The 18,001-nt window shown below is 48.6% G+C and overlaps 1 protein-coding gene across 1 annotated transcript; it reads right to left on the reverse strand.

Annotated features, from left to right (window-relative positions):
* Positions 1-1,106: 1,106 nt before the first annotated feature.
* On the reverse strand, positions 1,107-17,442 carry LOC146035228 (histo-blood group ABO system transferase-like). Its single transcript, XM_083158555.1, has 6 exons — positions 16,407-17,442; positions 11,816-11,872; positions 9,711-9,779; positions 6,735-6,770; positions 6,514-6,648; positions 1,107-2,719 (listed from the first exon to the last, which is right to left on the reverse strand). The coding sequence occupies exons 2-6, from the start codon at positions 11,863-11,865 to the stop codon at positions 2,023-2,025; spliced, it is 987 nt and encodes a 328-aa protein (XP_083014681.1). The 5' UTR covers positions 11,866-11,872; positions 16,407-17,442; the 3' UTR covers positions 1,107-2,022.
* Between the last annotated feature and the right edge of the window lie 559 nt (positions 17,443-18,001).

The raw sequence follows: 18,001 nt of genomic DNA on the forward strand, positions 1-18,001 counted from the left end.
GTGGCTTATAACTGTTCGCTGCCTACTGCAAATTCACAGCTGTCCGATCAGGATTGAATCTAGGGTTACCACCTAGTCCCTTTAATTCTGGACACATATTAATTACACAGGTTCTGTGGCTGGCTGACTTCAAGACTCCACTTCACCTGATTTTAAACTGCCACAGAACCTGTGTAATTAACATGTGTCCGGAATTAAAGGGACTAGGTGGTAACCCTAATTGAATCCCCATGTGCTTGTGAGATTACAGCTGAAGTCACCATCAAAGCCTGGAAGAAACATGGGTACTCTTTACCTAGAAGGGCGCCCATCGTGGTGATCGCGGGCATCGCGGGCAGTACATTAACGGCCGCGACGCGATGCCCGCGATCACCGCGATTTCCCATAGGGTTCAATGTTAAATTTTGTGCTGACCGCGATTTTACATTCAATGCTTCAATGGCCGCGATTTGGCCATAGGAATCAATGTTAAATGGGCTACAGAGCCCAAATAGGCACAATTAACCCTTAAATGTCCCCCCAAATTTGTAACGCCACCCCACGATCCACGCCAACCCAAAGCGTGGCGAGCGCAGCGAGCCCGCGAGGGGCGGCAGTACGCGTCCTCCGACCTTTTCATGCCCTACTATCCACTAGGGCGTGGAGTGAGAATAGAATAGTGTGGCGAGCGCAGCGAGCCACCGAGCCCGAAGCGTGGCGAGCGGACGCGGATACCTTCACAGTTATACGCGTCCCCTCGCGGGCTTCACAGGTGTCCGTGGCCACGCGGACACCTGTGAAGTCCGTGAAGGGACGCGTTTACCTGTGAAGGTATCCGCGTCCCCTCGCGGGGCTCGCTGCGCTCACCACGCTACGGGCTCGGTGGCTCGCTGCGCTCGCCACACTATTTTATTCTCAACTCCACGCCGACGTGGATAGTAGGGCATGAAAAGGTCGGAGGACGCATACCGCCGCCCCTCGCAGGCTCGCTACGCTTCGGGTTGGCGTGGATCGTGGGGTGGCGTTAAAAATTTGGGGGGACATTTAAGGGTTAATTGTGCCTATTTGGGCTCTGTAGCCCATTTAACATTGATTCCTATGGTAAAATCGCGGGCATTGAGGCATTTCACATTAAAATCGCGGTCAATCATCCTTTTTAACATTGTTCCCTATGGGAAAATCGCGGTCATCGCGGGCAGCCGATTTTTATGTACCCGCGATTTACCCGAGATTTTTTACCCCCGACGCCCGCGATTCCAATCGCTGGCGCCCTTCTAGGTAAAGAGTACCGAAACATGTCCTAAGGCGCCATCTGGTGGACATTGAGAAGTACTGTAGGAGTAAGATAGAAAAAAATGTTTGTAGAAATTAAACTGCTTTAAATAACAGAAAAACCTTATCTAATGATATATATTGGCATTCCACAGGTTCTATGTGCGCAAATGGGTTCAGTATGATTTACCTACAGTCAAAATACCAACACGACCGAAATGCCGACACGGCCAAAATGTGGACAGGTCCAAAAAAAACTTGACGTTATTTTATTTTAAATGTTGGTGTCTGTTGACAAAGGTTGACATGGACACCGTATAAGTGTGCCGCTGCGCTCGCCATGCTGCGAGCACGGTGCCTCGCTGTGTTTGGCACACTATTACAGTCTAACTGCCCGTGAAGTAAGAACAACTGGGTTTCAAAGAAAAGAACATGGAAACCTCATGTCAACATTTTGACCTGTTGACATTTTATAAGCTGCCATTTTGACCATGTCGGGTTTTTTGTCCGTCGCTCTTTTAAATGGGTACACCGACTGCATCCCGTAAAAATACGGTTTTAAAGGAACTTTTTACAAAGAGAAAAACAATCAAAGCAAGATGATTTGGGGTATATTACAGCATTATATTAATGTTTTTGTAACATTTCTATTACAGGAGCTAGCCACTAAAAAGACCTCGGGATAGATTTACAAAAAGCTTCACATTTTTTTTAGACCCTTTAATAAATCAACCCAACGTTCGGTATAAAAGTTCTATCTGGTACTCAATCTCACAACGCCCTTCTGCTCCGGATTGCTTTATGATTTTTGGGAACCGCAACAAACCTTCTTCTCTTGAGGAAGCCTGGGACGCCGTAGTCATTGTCCCACAAATATTCCGGAGAAAGAATTTTCGTCGGCTTGTGATAAAGAAAATATTTGTTCAAATAGCTCTCGTCGTGCCAAACGGCTTCGATCCCATTGTTCTTGTCCACCATCATGGCTTGATGGCAGAAGTTGCTTAACTTGTAGATCTCTTCTACAATACCCCTGAAAACCCCCCCTGCATAATAAAAGTCTCCCTCATTGCCCGAAATGTAGGCCGCCGACGCTGGTCTGCGCTCATAGGTGAAGCTCCGACGGGATTTGTGGAACAGACCAGGATGCAACGTCCCAAACAGGTCACTTAAGATCTCCACCCCAACGTCATCGCTGAACCTCATGTCCACGTCCACACACACCAAATAGTCCACCTCATTGACGAATCGTTGACGGGAATAATTGCGGATCATCTCCATTCGCCTCATGGAGACCTCCTGCCACCGTCGGTAGCTGGGAACTTCCAGGACGACCATCTGTCTCCCCTCGCTGATGGTGATGTTGGGAATGTCCCCGATGCGGTCAGTAAACACGTAATAGTTAACTCTGTGTCCCTTCATGAAAAACTTTTCTGCAGTTTCGATGAAAGTTGGGATGAAGACAGTATACCTGAAAAACACATCATTATCAGTTTAAAATACTTTAGATCAGTATAAAAACTGTTGCACATGCCCAGTGGTAGCGGCTTCTTCTACCAAGTTTACTGTGTGTGGAGTCCTCAATCAGTGCACTGGACTAGAGAGCAGCTACCAGGAAGAAGAGACCGGAGCCTTACAATGAGGTGGGAGAACATGTGCTTAGAAAGTGCAGTACTGGTTCTATTATGTTATATTATATTATGGTATATTTTTCCTGGACACTTATTTATATTATGCAAATGTTTGTTACAGCCTATACTATGGTAGTACGGATGGTGTAATGGTAAGCATTACTGCCTCACAGCACTGAGGTCATGGGTTCAATATATATGTATTATCACGGCGCCCGATTTTACTACGCACGCAAATGTAGTGAAATCGCATTGCATCGCATGCCATTATTGTATGGCATGCGATGCAATTTTACCCGTTATATAATGGCATTTAATGTACTATACCATTAAATGACATATAGGGGGAAATTTACTAATATGAAAAACCTAGTTTTTTGTATTAGTATTTTCCCTACGACTGCATACGACTGTTTCAGTCGTATGCAAAGTCGTGTTCCGGAGGGGAATGTACAAAGCAGTCAGATACGACTGCTTTGTAACCCTCTGATGGTGTAACCATTCGTATTAGCTGGCCATATATACGGCCGCTAATACGAATTAGTAGAGGCAGTCTGCACGGATCAGTCAGATCCGTGCAGGCTGCAAGGTGTAAAAAAAATAGAAAATTAAATAAATTAAAAAAAAAAAAAACAGCGTGGGGTCCCCCCCACAGCTGTAACCAGCACCAGGCTGAAAGAGCCGAGGCCGGTAATTAAAAATCAAGGAACCCGACAAATAAGGGTTCCCCGATTTTTAACAACCAGCCCCAGGCTCCAGGTCCGGGGCTTGTTCCCAAAATACGGGGACAAAATGACTAGGGGTCCCCCGTATTTTAAGAACCAGCCCCAGGCCAAACCAGCCAGCAGGGTAATGCCACAGCCGGGGGGAGACTTTTTATATTTATATGACTTTTTATATAAGTCCCCCCGGCCAAAGCATTAACCCTCTAACCAGTCAGCCTGGCCAGGGGCCCTGGGGGAGTGGGGACCTCCCCCCACTCCCCCAGGGGTCCCCCCCTCCAGGACTTACCTAACCAGGCTGAAGCCTGGTGCTGTCCTCGATGCCCCTGGGCGGTGGGCATCGAGCTGATCTTGGTGTAAAAAAAGAAGAAGAATAAACTATTGTTTTAAACTGTGGAACTATGAGTCCCAGCAAGCCTCCCCTACAAGCTGGGACTTGGAGAACCACAAGTCCCAGCCTGCGGGGCATTAAAGGGCCCGCTGGGTCTTGTAGTTCCACAGTAAAAAAAATAGTTAAATAAATACACACTGACACCTGAAACATAAAAGTTTAATACATACATTACACACACACTGATACTTACCTATCTTGATCCCGTAGGTAGGTCCCAGAGTCTTGATCCGGTGCCTTGTCCTGGTTCCGGATCATGTCATTCTTCACCATGTCGATCTTCATGTCGGCGTCAGGTCCGGGTCCGAAGAAATCCATGGTGGACCTGTGGAAGGAAATCCAACTCACCCAGGTCCTCCATGGAAGTTCTTCTGGCTTGGTCCGACGTAGTCCAGGAGCCGCCTAGCGGCCAATCAGAAGCCAGGAAAGTCGGCTCCTGATTGGCCAGAATTCATTCTTAGTACAGACGCCGAGGAGGAAGGATCTCTGCGGCTCTGACAGTCGGGGAGCTTGCTGGAGTCGCCGGCAGCATGAAAAAGAAGCAAGAAGATGGAAGAAGAAGGAAGAAGCCCTGGACTACGTCGGACCAAGCCAGAAGAACTTCCATGGAGGACCTGGGTGAGTTGCATTTCCTTCCACAGGTCCACCATGGATTTCTTCGGACCCGGACCTGACGCCGACGCCGACATGAAGATCGACATGGTGAAGAATGACAACATGATCCGGAACCAGGACAAGGCACGGATCAAGACTCTGGGACCTACCTACAGGATCAAGATAGGTAAGTATCAGTGTGTGTGTATAATCTATGTATTAAACTTTTATTTTTCAGGTGTCAGTGTGTATTTATTTAACTATTTTTTTTACTGTGGAACTACAAGACCCAGCGGGCCCTTTAATGCCCAGCAGGCTGGGACTTGTGGTTCTCCAAGTCCCAGCTTGCAGGGGAGGCTTGCTGGGACTCATAGTTCCACAGTTTAAAAAAATAGTTTATTCATCTTTTTTTTTACACCAAGATCAGATCGATGCCCACCGCCCAGGGGCATCGAGGACAGCACCAGGCTTCAGCCTGGTCAGGTAAGTCCTGGAGGGGGGGACCCCTTTATTGGGGGGTCCCCACTCCCCCAGGGTCCCTGGCCAGGCTGACTGGTCAGAGGGTTAATGCTTTGGCCGGGGGGACTTGTATAAAAAGTCTCCCCCCGGCTGTGGCATTACCCTGCTGGCTGGTTTGGCCTGGGGCTGGTTCTTAAAATACGGGTGACCCCTAGTCATTTTGTCCCCTGTATTTTGGGAACCAGCCCCAGACCTGGAGCCTGGGGCTGGTTGTTAAAAATCGGGGAACCCCTATTTGTTGGGTTCCCTGATTTTTAATTACCGGCCCCGGGTCTTTCAGCCTGGTGCTGGTTACAGTTGTGGGGGGGACCCCACGCCATTTTTTTAATTTATTTAATTTTCTTTTTTTTTTTTTTTTTTACACTAAAGCCTCCACGGCTCTGACTGATCCGTGCAGGCTTAAGCCAAATACGACAGGACAATCAAGGTGTATTATGTTACATGTATTACGCGTCCGCTCGCCGCGCTTCAGGCTTGCTGCGCTCGCCACACTATATACAATCAACTCCATGCCTACGTGGATAGTGGGGGTATGAAAAGGTCGGGCGGACGCGTTCTGCCGCCCCTCGTGGGGCTCGCTGTGCTCGCCACGCTTCGGGATCACGTGGATAGTGGGGACTAAATAAATGACATTATTATAGGTCCAATCAGAACCGATATCTTATCGCATCGCATGCTATACAATAATGGTAATGCGATGCTATTTTTTTCGCACCCTATTTCTTTAATGTATTCACTGACACAGAGCAGTGAATACATTACATAGGACAATCGCTTCGCATCGCATGACATACAATGATGGAATACAATGCGATTTCACTACCCTGAATAGCCCACTACGCAAATGTCATAGTGGGCGCCGTGATAATACACAAGTACCAGAGTTTGTATATTCTCCCCGTACTTGCGTGGGTTTCCTCTGGGTACTCCAGTTTCCTCCCACAATCCAAAAATATACTGGTAGGTTAATTGGCTCCCAACACATTAACCCTAGAATGTCTGTGTGTGCGTGTACATGTGGTAGGGAATATAGATTGTAAGCTCCACTGGGGCAGGGACTGATGCGAATGGTCAAATATTCTCTGTAAAGCGCTGCGGAATCTGTATGCGCAATATAAGAAACTGTTAATAAATAAATAAATATACTATAAGCCATCTATAGCGTTAGATATTCCATACAGTATCCAGTGTATAGAAAGATCAATGTCCAGGGTTGTTATTGGGTTCGTCTACCACTCCCCCAGACTCTCGCACTTGCTCCAATGTCCTGTAGAGTGGGAGATTGTGGATCACATTTGGAAACCCCCCTTTTAGAAATCCTACATTTGCCTTCACACCCATAATCCACCACCTGCGACACAGGGGTAGCTGTATGCGCCCTCACCCAACGCAATTTGCACGGGCAAACCTTTTAGTGGCAAAGGCAGTAAGGCCAATGCGGACGTCTCGCTGGTGGAACTGCGCGTTCAGTATCTCCAGGTTATAGGTGCCGTTCCACACAATCGGCGCAAACCAAGAAGTCAGCATCAAGACGTCAAGTCTCCTGGAAGGAAGAGAGACAGATATTGGTCAGCTTCTTAATGCGTATGGATAGAAGTGTGATACTATACTAGGTGAATCCACACTTACGGAGGATGGAGCGCATCCGGCTTCTCATACAACATACTGCGGAGGGGGAATAACAAATATTAGGCAATAATATTAAAAAGGTTCTTCAATAAACCTAAAGCAGGAACTACATGCAGAGAGCAGACAGGCCCGGAAACAGGCATACATTTACCAAAGCTTCTAAAAATTAAAAGAAGTGTTGTTGCCCATAGCAACCAAATGCGATTCTGTCTATCATTTTCTAGGACGCAATAGAGAAATGACAGACTCTGGGGACGTGGTGCACTTATACGGTGTCTATATCAATATTTGTCGACATAGACACTAAAAACCATGAAAAACTCATGTCAACATTTTGCATGTCGACCTTTCCCACAACGACATATTGCTTGTATCAACCTTTCAACCCTGTCGACCTAAGCCATATTAACCTTTTCCATGTGTTGATTTATGGCCCGTCGACCAAAAGTGGTTAACTAATTGACTGTTGACCGTATGACCCATACTCCCACAAGATACACATGAGGCTTTAGCTGGAGGTCGGCAAAGTCTCCTGAGAGGCAATGGGGGAAATTTACTAAAGGAAATTTGTAAAAAAAATAGGTATATTTGTATCCAGAAATACACTTATTTTTGACATTTAGGGGGAAATTTACCAAAATGGATTCGTAAAAAATAGGTGTATTCGTAGGCAGAAATACACCTATTTTTTACACATTTGTATTTTCGGGATTTACAATCCCGAAAATACAACAATTCGTATTCCTAATGATGGGACATTCGTATTTGTATTTACAAATACGAATGTCTACACCATCGATAGAATACGACAGAAATCACCATTCAAAAGAATGGTGGTTCCTGATTTACTAAGCAGCCGTACTGATACTACGGCTGCAAATTGGTGTAAAACAGGCACCAAAATACGACAGGAAAATACACCCTGATGTTCCTGTCGTATTTGCTTTAAGCCTGCACAGATCAGTCAGATCCATGCAGGCTTTAGTGTAAAACAAAAAATAGAAAAAAAAAACTGTGTGGGGTCCCCCCCACAGCTGTAACCAGCACCAGGCTGAAGGAGCCGAGGCCGGTAATTAAAAATCAGGGAACCCGACAAATAGGCATTCTCCGATTTTTAACAACCAGCCCTAAGCTCCAGGTCTGGGGCTGGTTCCCATAATACGGGGGACAAAATGACTAGGGGTCCCCCGTATTTTAAGAACCAGCCCCAGGCCAAACCAGCCAGCAGGGTAATGCCACAGCCGGGGGACACTTATGATATAAGGTCCCGCGGCCAAAACATTAACCCCATGACCGGTCAGCCTGGCCAGGGGCCCTGGGGGAGTGGGGACCCCCCCAATGAAGGGGTCCCCCCCCTCCAGGCTGAAGCCTGGTGCTGTCCCCGGTGACCCTGGGCTGTGGTCACCGGGCTGATTAAAGTGTAAAAAAAAGAATAAACTATTGTCTAATACTGGGGAACTATGAGTCCCAGCAAGCCTCCCCCGCAAGCTGGGACTTGGAGAACCACAAGTCCCAGCCTGCGGGGCATTAAAGGGCCCGCTGGCACTTGTAGTTCCACAGTATTAAAAATAGTAAAATAAAACACACTGACACACACTTAAAATAAAACTTTAAAACATCCAAAGCCCATACATACTGATACTTACCTATCTTCAGCCCGTAGGTAGCCCTGGTCCTGATGTCCTGGTCTTCTGGTCCTGTGTCGTCTTCTGGCTCCATGACAACCGTCGCTGTCGCCGTTGCCGTCCGGGTCCGTCGAAATCCATGGAGGAACCTATGGAAGGAAACCATACTCACCTGTCCCAGGGCGACGTAGTCCAGGGGGTCTTGGCAAAAAAACAAACCGAGAAGCCAAACCAGACGAACAGCTGAGCCTCACGGTACTGTGTGTACATCGTGCGGCTCCGCCCCCGAATGCCGCTATTGGGCGCCTTGCGGCCTAGCGGCCAATCAGGAGCCGCTAGGCCGCAAGGCGGCCAACAGCGGCGCTCGGGGGCGGAGCCGCACGATGTACACACAGTACCTTGCAGCCTGCACGGATCTGACTGATCCGCGCAGACTGCCTCTACTAATTCGTATTAGCGGCCGTATATATGGCCAGCTAATACGAATGGTTACACCATCGGAGGGTTACAAAGCAGTCGTATCTGACTGCTTTGTACATTCCCCTCCGGAACACGACTTTGCATACGACTGAAACAGTCGTATGCAGTCGTAGGGGAAATACTAATACGAAAAACTAGGTTTTTCATATTGGTAAATTTCCCCCTTACTATCCCGAAAATACGTTAATTCGTAGTCGTATTGATGTGCTATCAATATGAATACGAATTGCCGTGTTTTCGGGATAGTAAATGTCAAAAATAAGTGTATTTCTGGATACAAATACATCTATTTTTTACAAATTTCCTTTAGTAAATTTCCCCCAATATGTCAGTAAATGACCTCAGAAATATTACTCGCTAGCCATGTCTGACCAGCCTCCATGGATTAAAGAACGTCAGATGATACCAGCATGCACCAATTGCACAGACATTGATGTCTAGGTTGACATGCATAAAGTCGTCATTGACAATAAGTCGACGCCTGGAAAAAATTGATGTCACTGTCAACACCTGAGCACAAGGACTCCTATTTAGTGTACCGCTTCACTCGCCAGGCACCCCAAGGTGCCTCTTTCCGCTATCTCTGTACTAAGCAAACTTTACTGTTCCCTAGCAGAGTCCATGAAAAAGTAAAAAAAAAAGACAAAAACTTGTGTCGCCATTTTCATGTGTAGACATTTTACATGTTGACCATTTTCTTGTGTTGACCTATTGGCTGTGTTTGGGTTGCCCTGCGAAAGGGGGCCATTATTTTAAGGTAAAGCGAAGAGAAAAGGGGATGTTTTTTTTGGCACCGAAGTACAGACAGCAAGTTAAAATGCTAAATATCCCAAGGTGATGATCTACAGCCCCCTCTGGTGGGAAGTTTTACCTTTGCAAGGCGACGTCTTTAACTAAGTCCAGCCTCGAGGAGTTAATGGTGACTTGATGTATGCTGCCCCTGTGTGGAGAGAGCAGGCATTACTCGTCACTGTTTTCAGTAGGACTCTCTATTTTCACTATGATTCTAGATCAGTGGTTCTCAAACTTGGTCCTCAGGACCCCACACAGTTCATGTTTTCCAGGTCACATGACAAGTGCACTTATTGCTGACTGACACATTTTAAAAAATACACAGGTGGAGCTAATTAGGTCACTTGAATCTGTGAGGAGACCTGCAAAACATGCACTTTTGACCGACTTTGAGAACCTGTGTTCTAGATTCATGAAGGTCTCTGTCTCCTCCCCCCCCCCCCCAGGTGCGCACACAAAACCCCGGATTGTATAACCTGTACTGACTGCAGCCCATAGAAGCCGGCTAGGGCTGTGCGATAAGGCAGGGAGTGGCTTCCTACAGGTAGCCGGCCCTCTTCTAATTGTAGCCCAGACTGGCAGTCTCAGATGGTGTGAACACCTCCAGATGGGACTGCCTTGTGTGTCTGTGACCGACAGGTAGGACTTCCAATAGGAAGTCACTGACAGACACAATGTAGCTGGTGTAGTCACGGAGGAGTTCAAGAGCGACACAAATAGTGTGCAAATTAGTGACATGACTTCAATACACATAGGGGGTTATTCTGATTCACTCGGAAAGGCATAATCACTCTCTAATGGACAAAATAATATGCACTGCAGGTGGGGCTGATGTAACATGTATAGATTGAGTTAGATTTGGGTGGGGGTGTACTTCAAACTGATATCTATATTGCAGTGTAAAAATAAAGCAGCCAGTATTTACCCTGCACAGAAACAATAAAACACCCAAATCTAACTCTCTGCACATCTGCCCCCCTGCAGTGCATATATGGTTTTTGTCCATTAGAGAGTGATTGTGCCTTTCCGAGTGAATCAGAATAACCCCCATAGTGCTCATTCTAGCCCCCTGCATCTTTCAAAACCCTTGCAGTTTCTCCTCCCTGCCCGCAGGGGCAAACGCAGGATTTTCAGAAGGGGGTTTCCAGAGGTGCGGAGCAAAGTACGGAGATGGACACTTAGGTGACCCAGTATACTTTTTGATGTCCCACGGGTGGTAGGGGGTATTATATCAACCGCTCAGCATGTAGGGCATGGATCAGTAATTTCCACTAATTACCCCTTTACTGCACAGATGGTTGGAGAAGGGGTGGGAGAAGGGGGCATTGGGCTGAATGAAGGGGCCCTGACTTCCAGGGTGGTAGAGGATGTTTAATATGCAGAGGAGGGGTGTATAGTGGAGTGGGCTTATTATTCATCATTTTCTGGTGGGAGGACAACTTGCTTGACTGCAGATATCTCCAGTTTCCGGAAATAGATTTCTTAGATTTTAGTGGAATTAAAAACTAGAGAACCCCACCTACCAAATGGTATTGGGGACGAGGGGATCAGAGTTCAGCAGGCAGAGCAATCTGCCAAGGAGTATATAAAACTGCATAACAGGTGTGTGGAGCTGGAGCAGTAACCAGCTGCTTGAAGGCTGATATCTCTGGTTCTGGGAACAGTAGAGACAAGCTGCTAGTGTCCTTCAAAGGGGGAGAGTCACAGATTTTGGAATATATCCTCAGAAAAACTCTATGTCAGACAGAACCTGAAATATCTGACTGGGAACAGCAATTAACAGGCTTGGATGGGGACCACTGCTTTGAAGTCAGATATCTCCGGTTCCCAAGGTCCGATTTTAAAAATTCTTGTACTCTTGGAAAGAGGGGACCCTCAGCTTTCAGACAATGTCCCTTAGATTCCTGGGGGGGGGGGGGTTTCTGGGTACTCGGAAACCCCCCCTGCGTGCGCTACTGGCCTGGGATGTTGCTCTCTGCTGTGTGGCTTCTAGCACAGTTTGGTCTGTATTTCAGCACTAATCTACAGACCAGACCTGTGATACAAGCACCATTGCAGAGAGCAACACCCCAGGCAGGGAAGGGGACCTGCACAGGTTATGGAATAGGTAGGGTGTTAGAATGAACACTAGTAATCAGCCTTACATACATACATACATAGAACATGTAGAAGGATACTACTCACTGTGGTTCACAGGCCAGCGTCATCTGGGAACGCCATACGCCACTTCTCATACTGTACCTGAAATGGCCAATCACGCAAGTCAGTCCTTTTCCTATTAATTATCTATAACTTCACAGTTACTGTTTACATAATTACAAAGGCTATGGGCAGGGCCAATGCAAGGCACCAGAGTGCCAGGCGAGTCGGGGGGGGGGGGGGGGGGGCGCCCCAGTGCCGGGGATGGGGGAGGGGGGTACCTGTTGCGCCGTCTGGGGAGCGGGCAGGGGGGTCCATGCTGGAGTCTGACAGGAGCCTGCAATGGTGTCCTTGCCGCGCGGGTACCTGCGACGCTGTGTATAAAGCTGGCGGCTTCGGGGGGTCTCTGCAGTGAATAAGAAATAACTAGCGCTATGCGGCAGCACGGGAAGCGCTTCTGTTTAGAAAACACTGGCTGCATGTTGATTGACTAATCTCAGCCAATCAGCGTGCTGCCAGTGTTTTCAAACACGGCAGAGCTTCCCGCGCCGCCGCATAGCCGGGCGGATAGCGCTAGTTATTTCTCATTCACTGCAGGGACCCCCCACCACCGCCAGCTTTATACACAGCACCGCAGGTACCCGAGCGGCAAGGACACCACTGCAGGCTCCTGTCAGAAGCCGGCATGGAACCCCCGGCCCGCTCCCCAGACGGTGCAGCAGGTACACCCTTTGCACGGGGGGCGAGGGGCGAACTGCCGCCCTCCAGTGGTCGGCAAATGCCTAGACCTGCCTAGTGGTGGCGCCGGCCCTGGCTATGGGTCATAGGGTCGACACTATGAAGGCTGAGGTCGACACAGGAAATAGGTCGACAGGCCTATGGATAACAGGGTCAGAAGGTCAAAACAAACATTAGGTCGACAGTCAAAAGGTCGACATGAGTTTTTCATGGTTTTTTGTCCCAAATTCATCGTAAGTCAATGTACGGCGTATCAATGTACCGCTGCGCTCGCCATGCTTCGGAACACTATTATATTCTCCCTCCATGTTCTAATGGATGGTAGGGTATGAAATACCGCCTGTTTTGGAAAAAAATATGGGAAAAACTCATGTCGACCTTTTCACTGTTGACATTCCCATTGTCGACCTAAAGCTTGTGTCAGAATTCCAACCCTGTTGATCTTAGCCGTGTCGACCTATTTCATGTGACAACCTAAGCCCTGTTGACCTTTTGTGGTCAACCTAATGTATGTCGACATAGTGACCGTATCCCACTACAAAGGCCTTTATCCACCTGCCTGGCATTACCGTATGTGATGCAACCGCAGCCGGCAGTCCGTTACCTGGCATGGTCGCATCGCATACGGCCAGCAATTCCCTCTGTATGGAGTGCAGAACGGACCTCCTCCTGCTGTAGGGATCGCCTGGCAGTAAGGCGTCAGTCTCCCACTGCCGACATCACACCTGAATTCCAACCCCAGAATGTCTTGAGAGCAGAGGTTAAAGTGTGGGGGGGGGGATGGGGTGGAACCAGGGGAGGAACTAGAACTTTGTGGGCCCCATAGCAAAATCTCGAAAGGGGCCCCCATTGTCGCTACAATGCCACTTTAAATATGGTATTGCCTACCGCATCCAAGCCCCGGAATGTAGTGCATTCCGGACTCGGCTGCATTTTAACTTTCGAGCATCTTGCTCGTTAGGAGAGAAATAGCAATAAAAATGTTAGGTAGAGAGAGGGTGACACTGTCAGAGGGAGAGAGGAAAGAAAGAGGCGAAGCATAGCGAAAAAGGGGGAGGGAGAGATATAGGGGATAAAGAGATAGACAAGGGGCAGAGAGATAAAGGGGATCATTTAAGAAGGATCACGGATACAATGCAATCTGGGCAAAATATTACCGTCCCTGTTATGCGCTCAGCCAGGTGGTATGTGCAGCGCTGTCAGTGTTGATACCCTGCTCACCACACTCCACACACCACACCCAGCGGCAGTGCGGTAAGTAGCCCATAGGCTACAATGGTCTGCCACATCTCAAAATTGCGGATGTGCAGGACCCGATGTGATGCTGCTGGATATTGATACATCACCCCCCCCCCCTAGAAACTTATGGGGAATGTGGGTGCCGGCAGGGCAGGAGGGATCGCAGCAGGGATTGGAGATTCCTGCTGCGGTCCCTCCATGATACCTTTGGGCATACCTCCCAACAGTCCCTATTTTAGCAGGACAGTCCCGATTATTAGGGCCTGTACCGCTGTCCCACCCGCGGACGGCAGTGTCCCGCGGTGAGGGGGGGCTGTTGGGAGTCCCCCCTGTCGACTGCTAAGCAGCGGGGAATAAACGCTGTGCGCATGCGCACAGCATCTATTCCCGCAGCCAGGGGGCTGGGGGCATGGCTAGAGGCTCACAGAGCCTCTGGGTCATGCCCCCATAGCGGCAAAACGGGGCGTGGCCTCGTGTGAGAGCAGCGAGTATAGGCCACGCCCCTAAATTGGGAGGTATGCCTTTGGGGGTACTTAATATTTGGGGCTAACCAGCAATGTAGCTGCAAATATTAATTGATAAACAGGCCCCAAAGAGATCTGACTGAGATAGATGGGAGGTGAGAGTTTTGAGAGAAAGAGATGGGGCAGGGGAAAGCTAGTGGGATGGCACAGGGTGACACTGGAGAGGTTGCACCTCTGTGAGCAATACATAGAGAATTAGGGTAGGGTTTAATATTTACAGGGGCTTCTGAGAACATTTAAAGGTGTGACGGTGTGACGATTATACAGGAGGAGCAGCCTGTGGTGTCATGGCATTATTATTATTATACACGGGGACACCTCAGGAAACAGCAGATATATATATATATATTTTTTATTGTGAGTGTGATCCTCATCCTCACTTACTGTTTCTCCGTCTGTCCTGCAGCTGCTGCGGCTTCCTGCTTTTCTTCACTGCTTGCTGCGGCCACACTGTCCCCGACTCCCGGTCCAGCTTCCCTGCCTGCTCCTACTTCTCTACAGACGCATGGGCGGGCGGCGTCATCGTCATGACGTCCCCACCCAGTGTCTGTCACTGCTGGGCATCAGAGGGAACAGGCGGCCGGGCCCTCCTCCACGTAGCCGTGGAGGCCGGCGGCCATGTTTCTGTAGCCGCATACATATGTGCCTACAGGAACATGGCCGCCGACAGTGGAGGAACAGGTAAGGCGGCCGTGGTGGGGTGGGTGAGAGGAGGTGGCCTAGGCAGGAGCTGGGACACACTGCCCTGTGTGCTATCTCCTCGCGTGGTCCACATGACGAGGTCTGGCGGGCCGGATTTGGCCTGCGGGCCCGTGGTCCACATGACGAGGTCTGGCGGGCCGGATTTGGCCTGCGGGCCTTGTGTTTGACACCCGTGCTCTATAGTTACACCACTGGGTGGAACTGAGTTTCCCTACCTTTTATGGCTAAGTGGAACTAGTTCAACCTCCACCTTCGCCCTGCACAGTAATTATAACATAGAAGCATTATAGTTTGCAGGTGGATGCCAAAAACCCAACCACTTGCCCTGGATCTGCAAAATAGGAGGACGGGAAGGTGAGGAATTTGGTGGTCGAGGAAAATGGGTTCCACCACCTCTCCAGGACCACTTTAAGCCCTGCTTGCGAGCAGCAATTTTGGGCACATGCGCCGGAATTAATATGCTGATAAGTGTACAGAGATCCTCTGCAGCAGGAAGGCTGACTATTGATCACCCTAAAATCGAGTCTGCCTCCCGGGCCCCAGGGAAGGTGGGCAATTCTCCCACTTGCTGCCCAGAGCCCCCACACCCCCCTTCCCCGCTGAGGATTCAATTACCGGAATTCATGGGTCCGGAGAGGGGGTTGGCTAAAATTATGTGCATAGCACCATGTAAGCCCTGCCCCTCTCCACGGGCTCACGTATCACAATGTTTTGTGGTATGAGGTGGGGCCTAGTGATGTCAGCCTAGTCCCCGCCCCCGACGTGTTGCTTCTCCGTGCTTCTCCCGGAGAGGCGACCATAAAGGCAGGCAAGTATGACTAAACAGTAGGTGCAGAGAGAGTTAGATTTGGGGGAAATATCTTGTTTCTGTGCAGGGTAAATACTAACTGCTTTATTCTTACACTGCAATTTAGATTTCAGTTTGAAGTGAACCCACCCTAGGGATGGCCATCGGTGCAGTCGCCATCGAGGGTTGTCATCAATGGTGATTCTGCACCCAGCCATCGATAGTCATAAACTATGTGATGGATAACCATCGATCGTTTTAGCTATTGATGATTATCCATTATTGTTGACTGAATGGCCTGAGGACCAATCAAAATGTTGGGGCTTCCAGGTGTTGGGGGGCGGAGCTATGCCCCCTGTTCCGACACATTGTAAAAAAGAAACAGAAACCATCGATCAGTTCAAATCATCGATGGTCGATGGCCATCCTTACACCCCACCCAAATCGAACCCTTTCTGCACATGTTAGATCTGCCCCACCTGTAGTGCAGCATGGTTTTGTCCATTTGCTAAAAATGCAGCCTTGCAAACAGGCCCTGTGTTCTTACTATAGTGCTGTGGTCTTGGCTAACTATAAATATATATATATATATATATATAGACACACAGTATATATAACTGCGGTGTAATCACCCACCATTACTCACCCCACGAAGCAGATCAGTATTAGTATCGCAGCATAGTTCAGGAGACAACAATACTTCTTCCCGCAGCCCTTATCATCTGGAAGAACAAAATATTAGCACAATTGGCTCCAGCAAGTTACTAAGGGGTCTATTTATCATGACATATTTGTGGGATTCTCACAGAAAACTGCCTCTTATGGTGGGGGTGGAGGGGGGGGGGGGTTGTAGTGGTGCTGTAGCTCGATACATTAAATCCCACCCCACCCCCCATGTTCTATGGAGGGATCGCCAGGTGACGTAAAAGGGGAAAAACTTATTCATGAATAATTATATTTGGGAGCATGGCAAGTTGTGATTGTGTCATTGTGGCCACGCCCCCCCCCCCCACCGCACAGTGGCGGTACTACAGGCATTGCACAGTGGGGGCGGGTCTACCATGACACATTTTGGACCGGATTTTCGGGAGATCTCCACCCATTCGGGGAGGGTAAGCAAGTATGGGTAATGCCATCTCCAAACACGTTGAGACAGAGAGCGTACCATATTGGCCATGTTGACGCTCAGTGCCGGTGCGGAAATCTTTGATAAGGCTGCGATTGGATTGCACCAGCAGCCGGGGACGCATTGGGGTTATTGCTCAATAGAGAACTAATCCAACTATAAGCATACCAAGGTGAATATATTTGATTAAGTATTCTCTTGCTTGTCAGCACTTTGGATGCGATACATGCAGTGACTTGTTTTTAGTTACCATGGGTGGTACTTGTGTACTAGCACGGCGCCCATCGCATCGCAGACCATAAGGCATACAATGGTATGCGATGTTACGCGATGTTATACAATTTTAAATTGTATACCATCGCATTGTATGGCATATACAATGGTATGCGATTTAAAATTGTATAAGCACCCTAATGGGTTTTTCAATGTTAAAAGTGCCCCCTATAAGATAATTAACCGTGATGGGTGCTTACTATGTTAAAAGCACCCCCAACGGCACCCCCACTATCAACGGCAACCCGAAGCGTGGCGAGTGCAACGGTACGCGTCCTCCGACCTTTTCATACCCCCGCCACACTATATAAAATCAACTCCACACCGACGTGGATAGTGAGGGTATGAAAAGGTCGGAGGACGCGTACCGCTGCGCTCGCCAAGCTTCGGGTTGGCGTTCATAGTGGGGGTGGCACGGGGGTGCATTTAACATTGTAAGCCCCCATTAGGGTGCTTATACAATTAAAAATCGTATAGGGGGCTTATACAATTTAAAATCGCATCGGTGTGCATCGGGTGTATGGCATGCGATGTGATGCGATTATATGTTGTACGACTTAATATCGTGGGCGCCGTGATAATACACAAGTACCACATGGACATGCATACAAATGCCCATACACACCAGGAGATATTGGTCCCAATATCACTCAGAAAGGGTTTTCTGAGCGATATTGTGGTGTGTACACTCCCTGTTGATAACAATGCGCACTCCTGAACGTCTTTAATGCCCCCTCCCTCCCCCAAGCATGTCCAGACGAGGAACGTCCATGTTAACGACAGCCATGCTGCAGCGCCAAGTCTGTGCACTTGCCAATGCCTTCCCCCCACACCAGGTCCAC

The sequence above is a fragment of the Crinia signifera genome, chromosome 9, assembly GCF_055691185.1.
Source record: "Crinia signifera chromosome 9, ASM5569118v1, whole genome shotgun sequence".
In the NCBI taxonomy this organism is placed as follows: domain Eukaryota; kingdom Metazoa; phylum Chordata; class Amphibia; order Anura; family Myobatrachidae; genus Crinia; species Crinia signifera.

What these genes read in the sequence shown, in the direction of transcription:
- LOC146035228 (XM_083158555.1), bottom strand. Translation starts at nt 11,865, where the DNA reads ATGAGAAGTGGCGTATGGCGTTCCCAGATGACGCTGGCCTGTGAACCA. An exon ending in AAAGACGTCGCCTTGCAAAG is followed by an intron (nt 6,771 to 9,710) that starts GTAAAACTTCCC and finishes CCCCCTCCGCAG; the next exon opens with TATGTTGTATGAGAAGCCGG. An exon ending in CCGGATGCGCTCCATCCTCC is followed by an intron (nt 6,649 to 6,734) that starts GTAAGTGTGGAT and finishes TCTTCCTTCCAG; the next exon opens with GAGACTTGACGTCTTGATGC.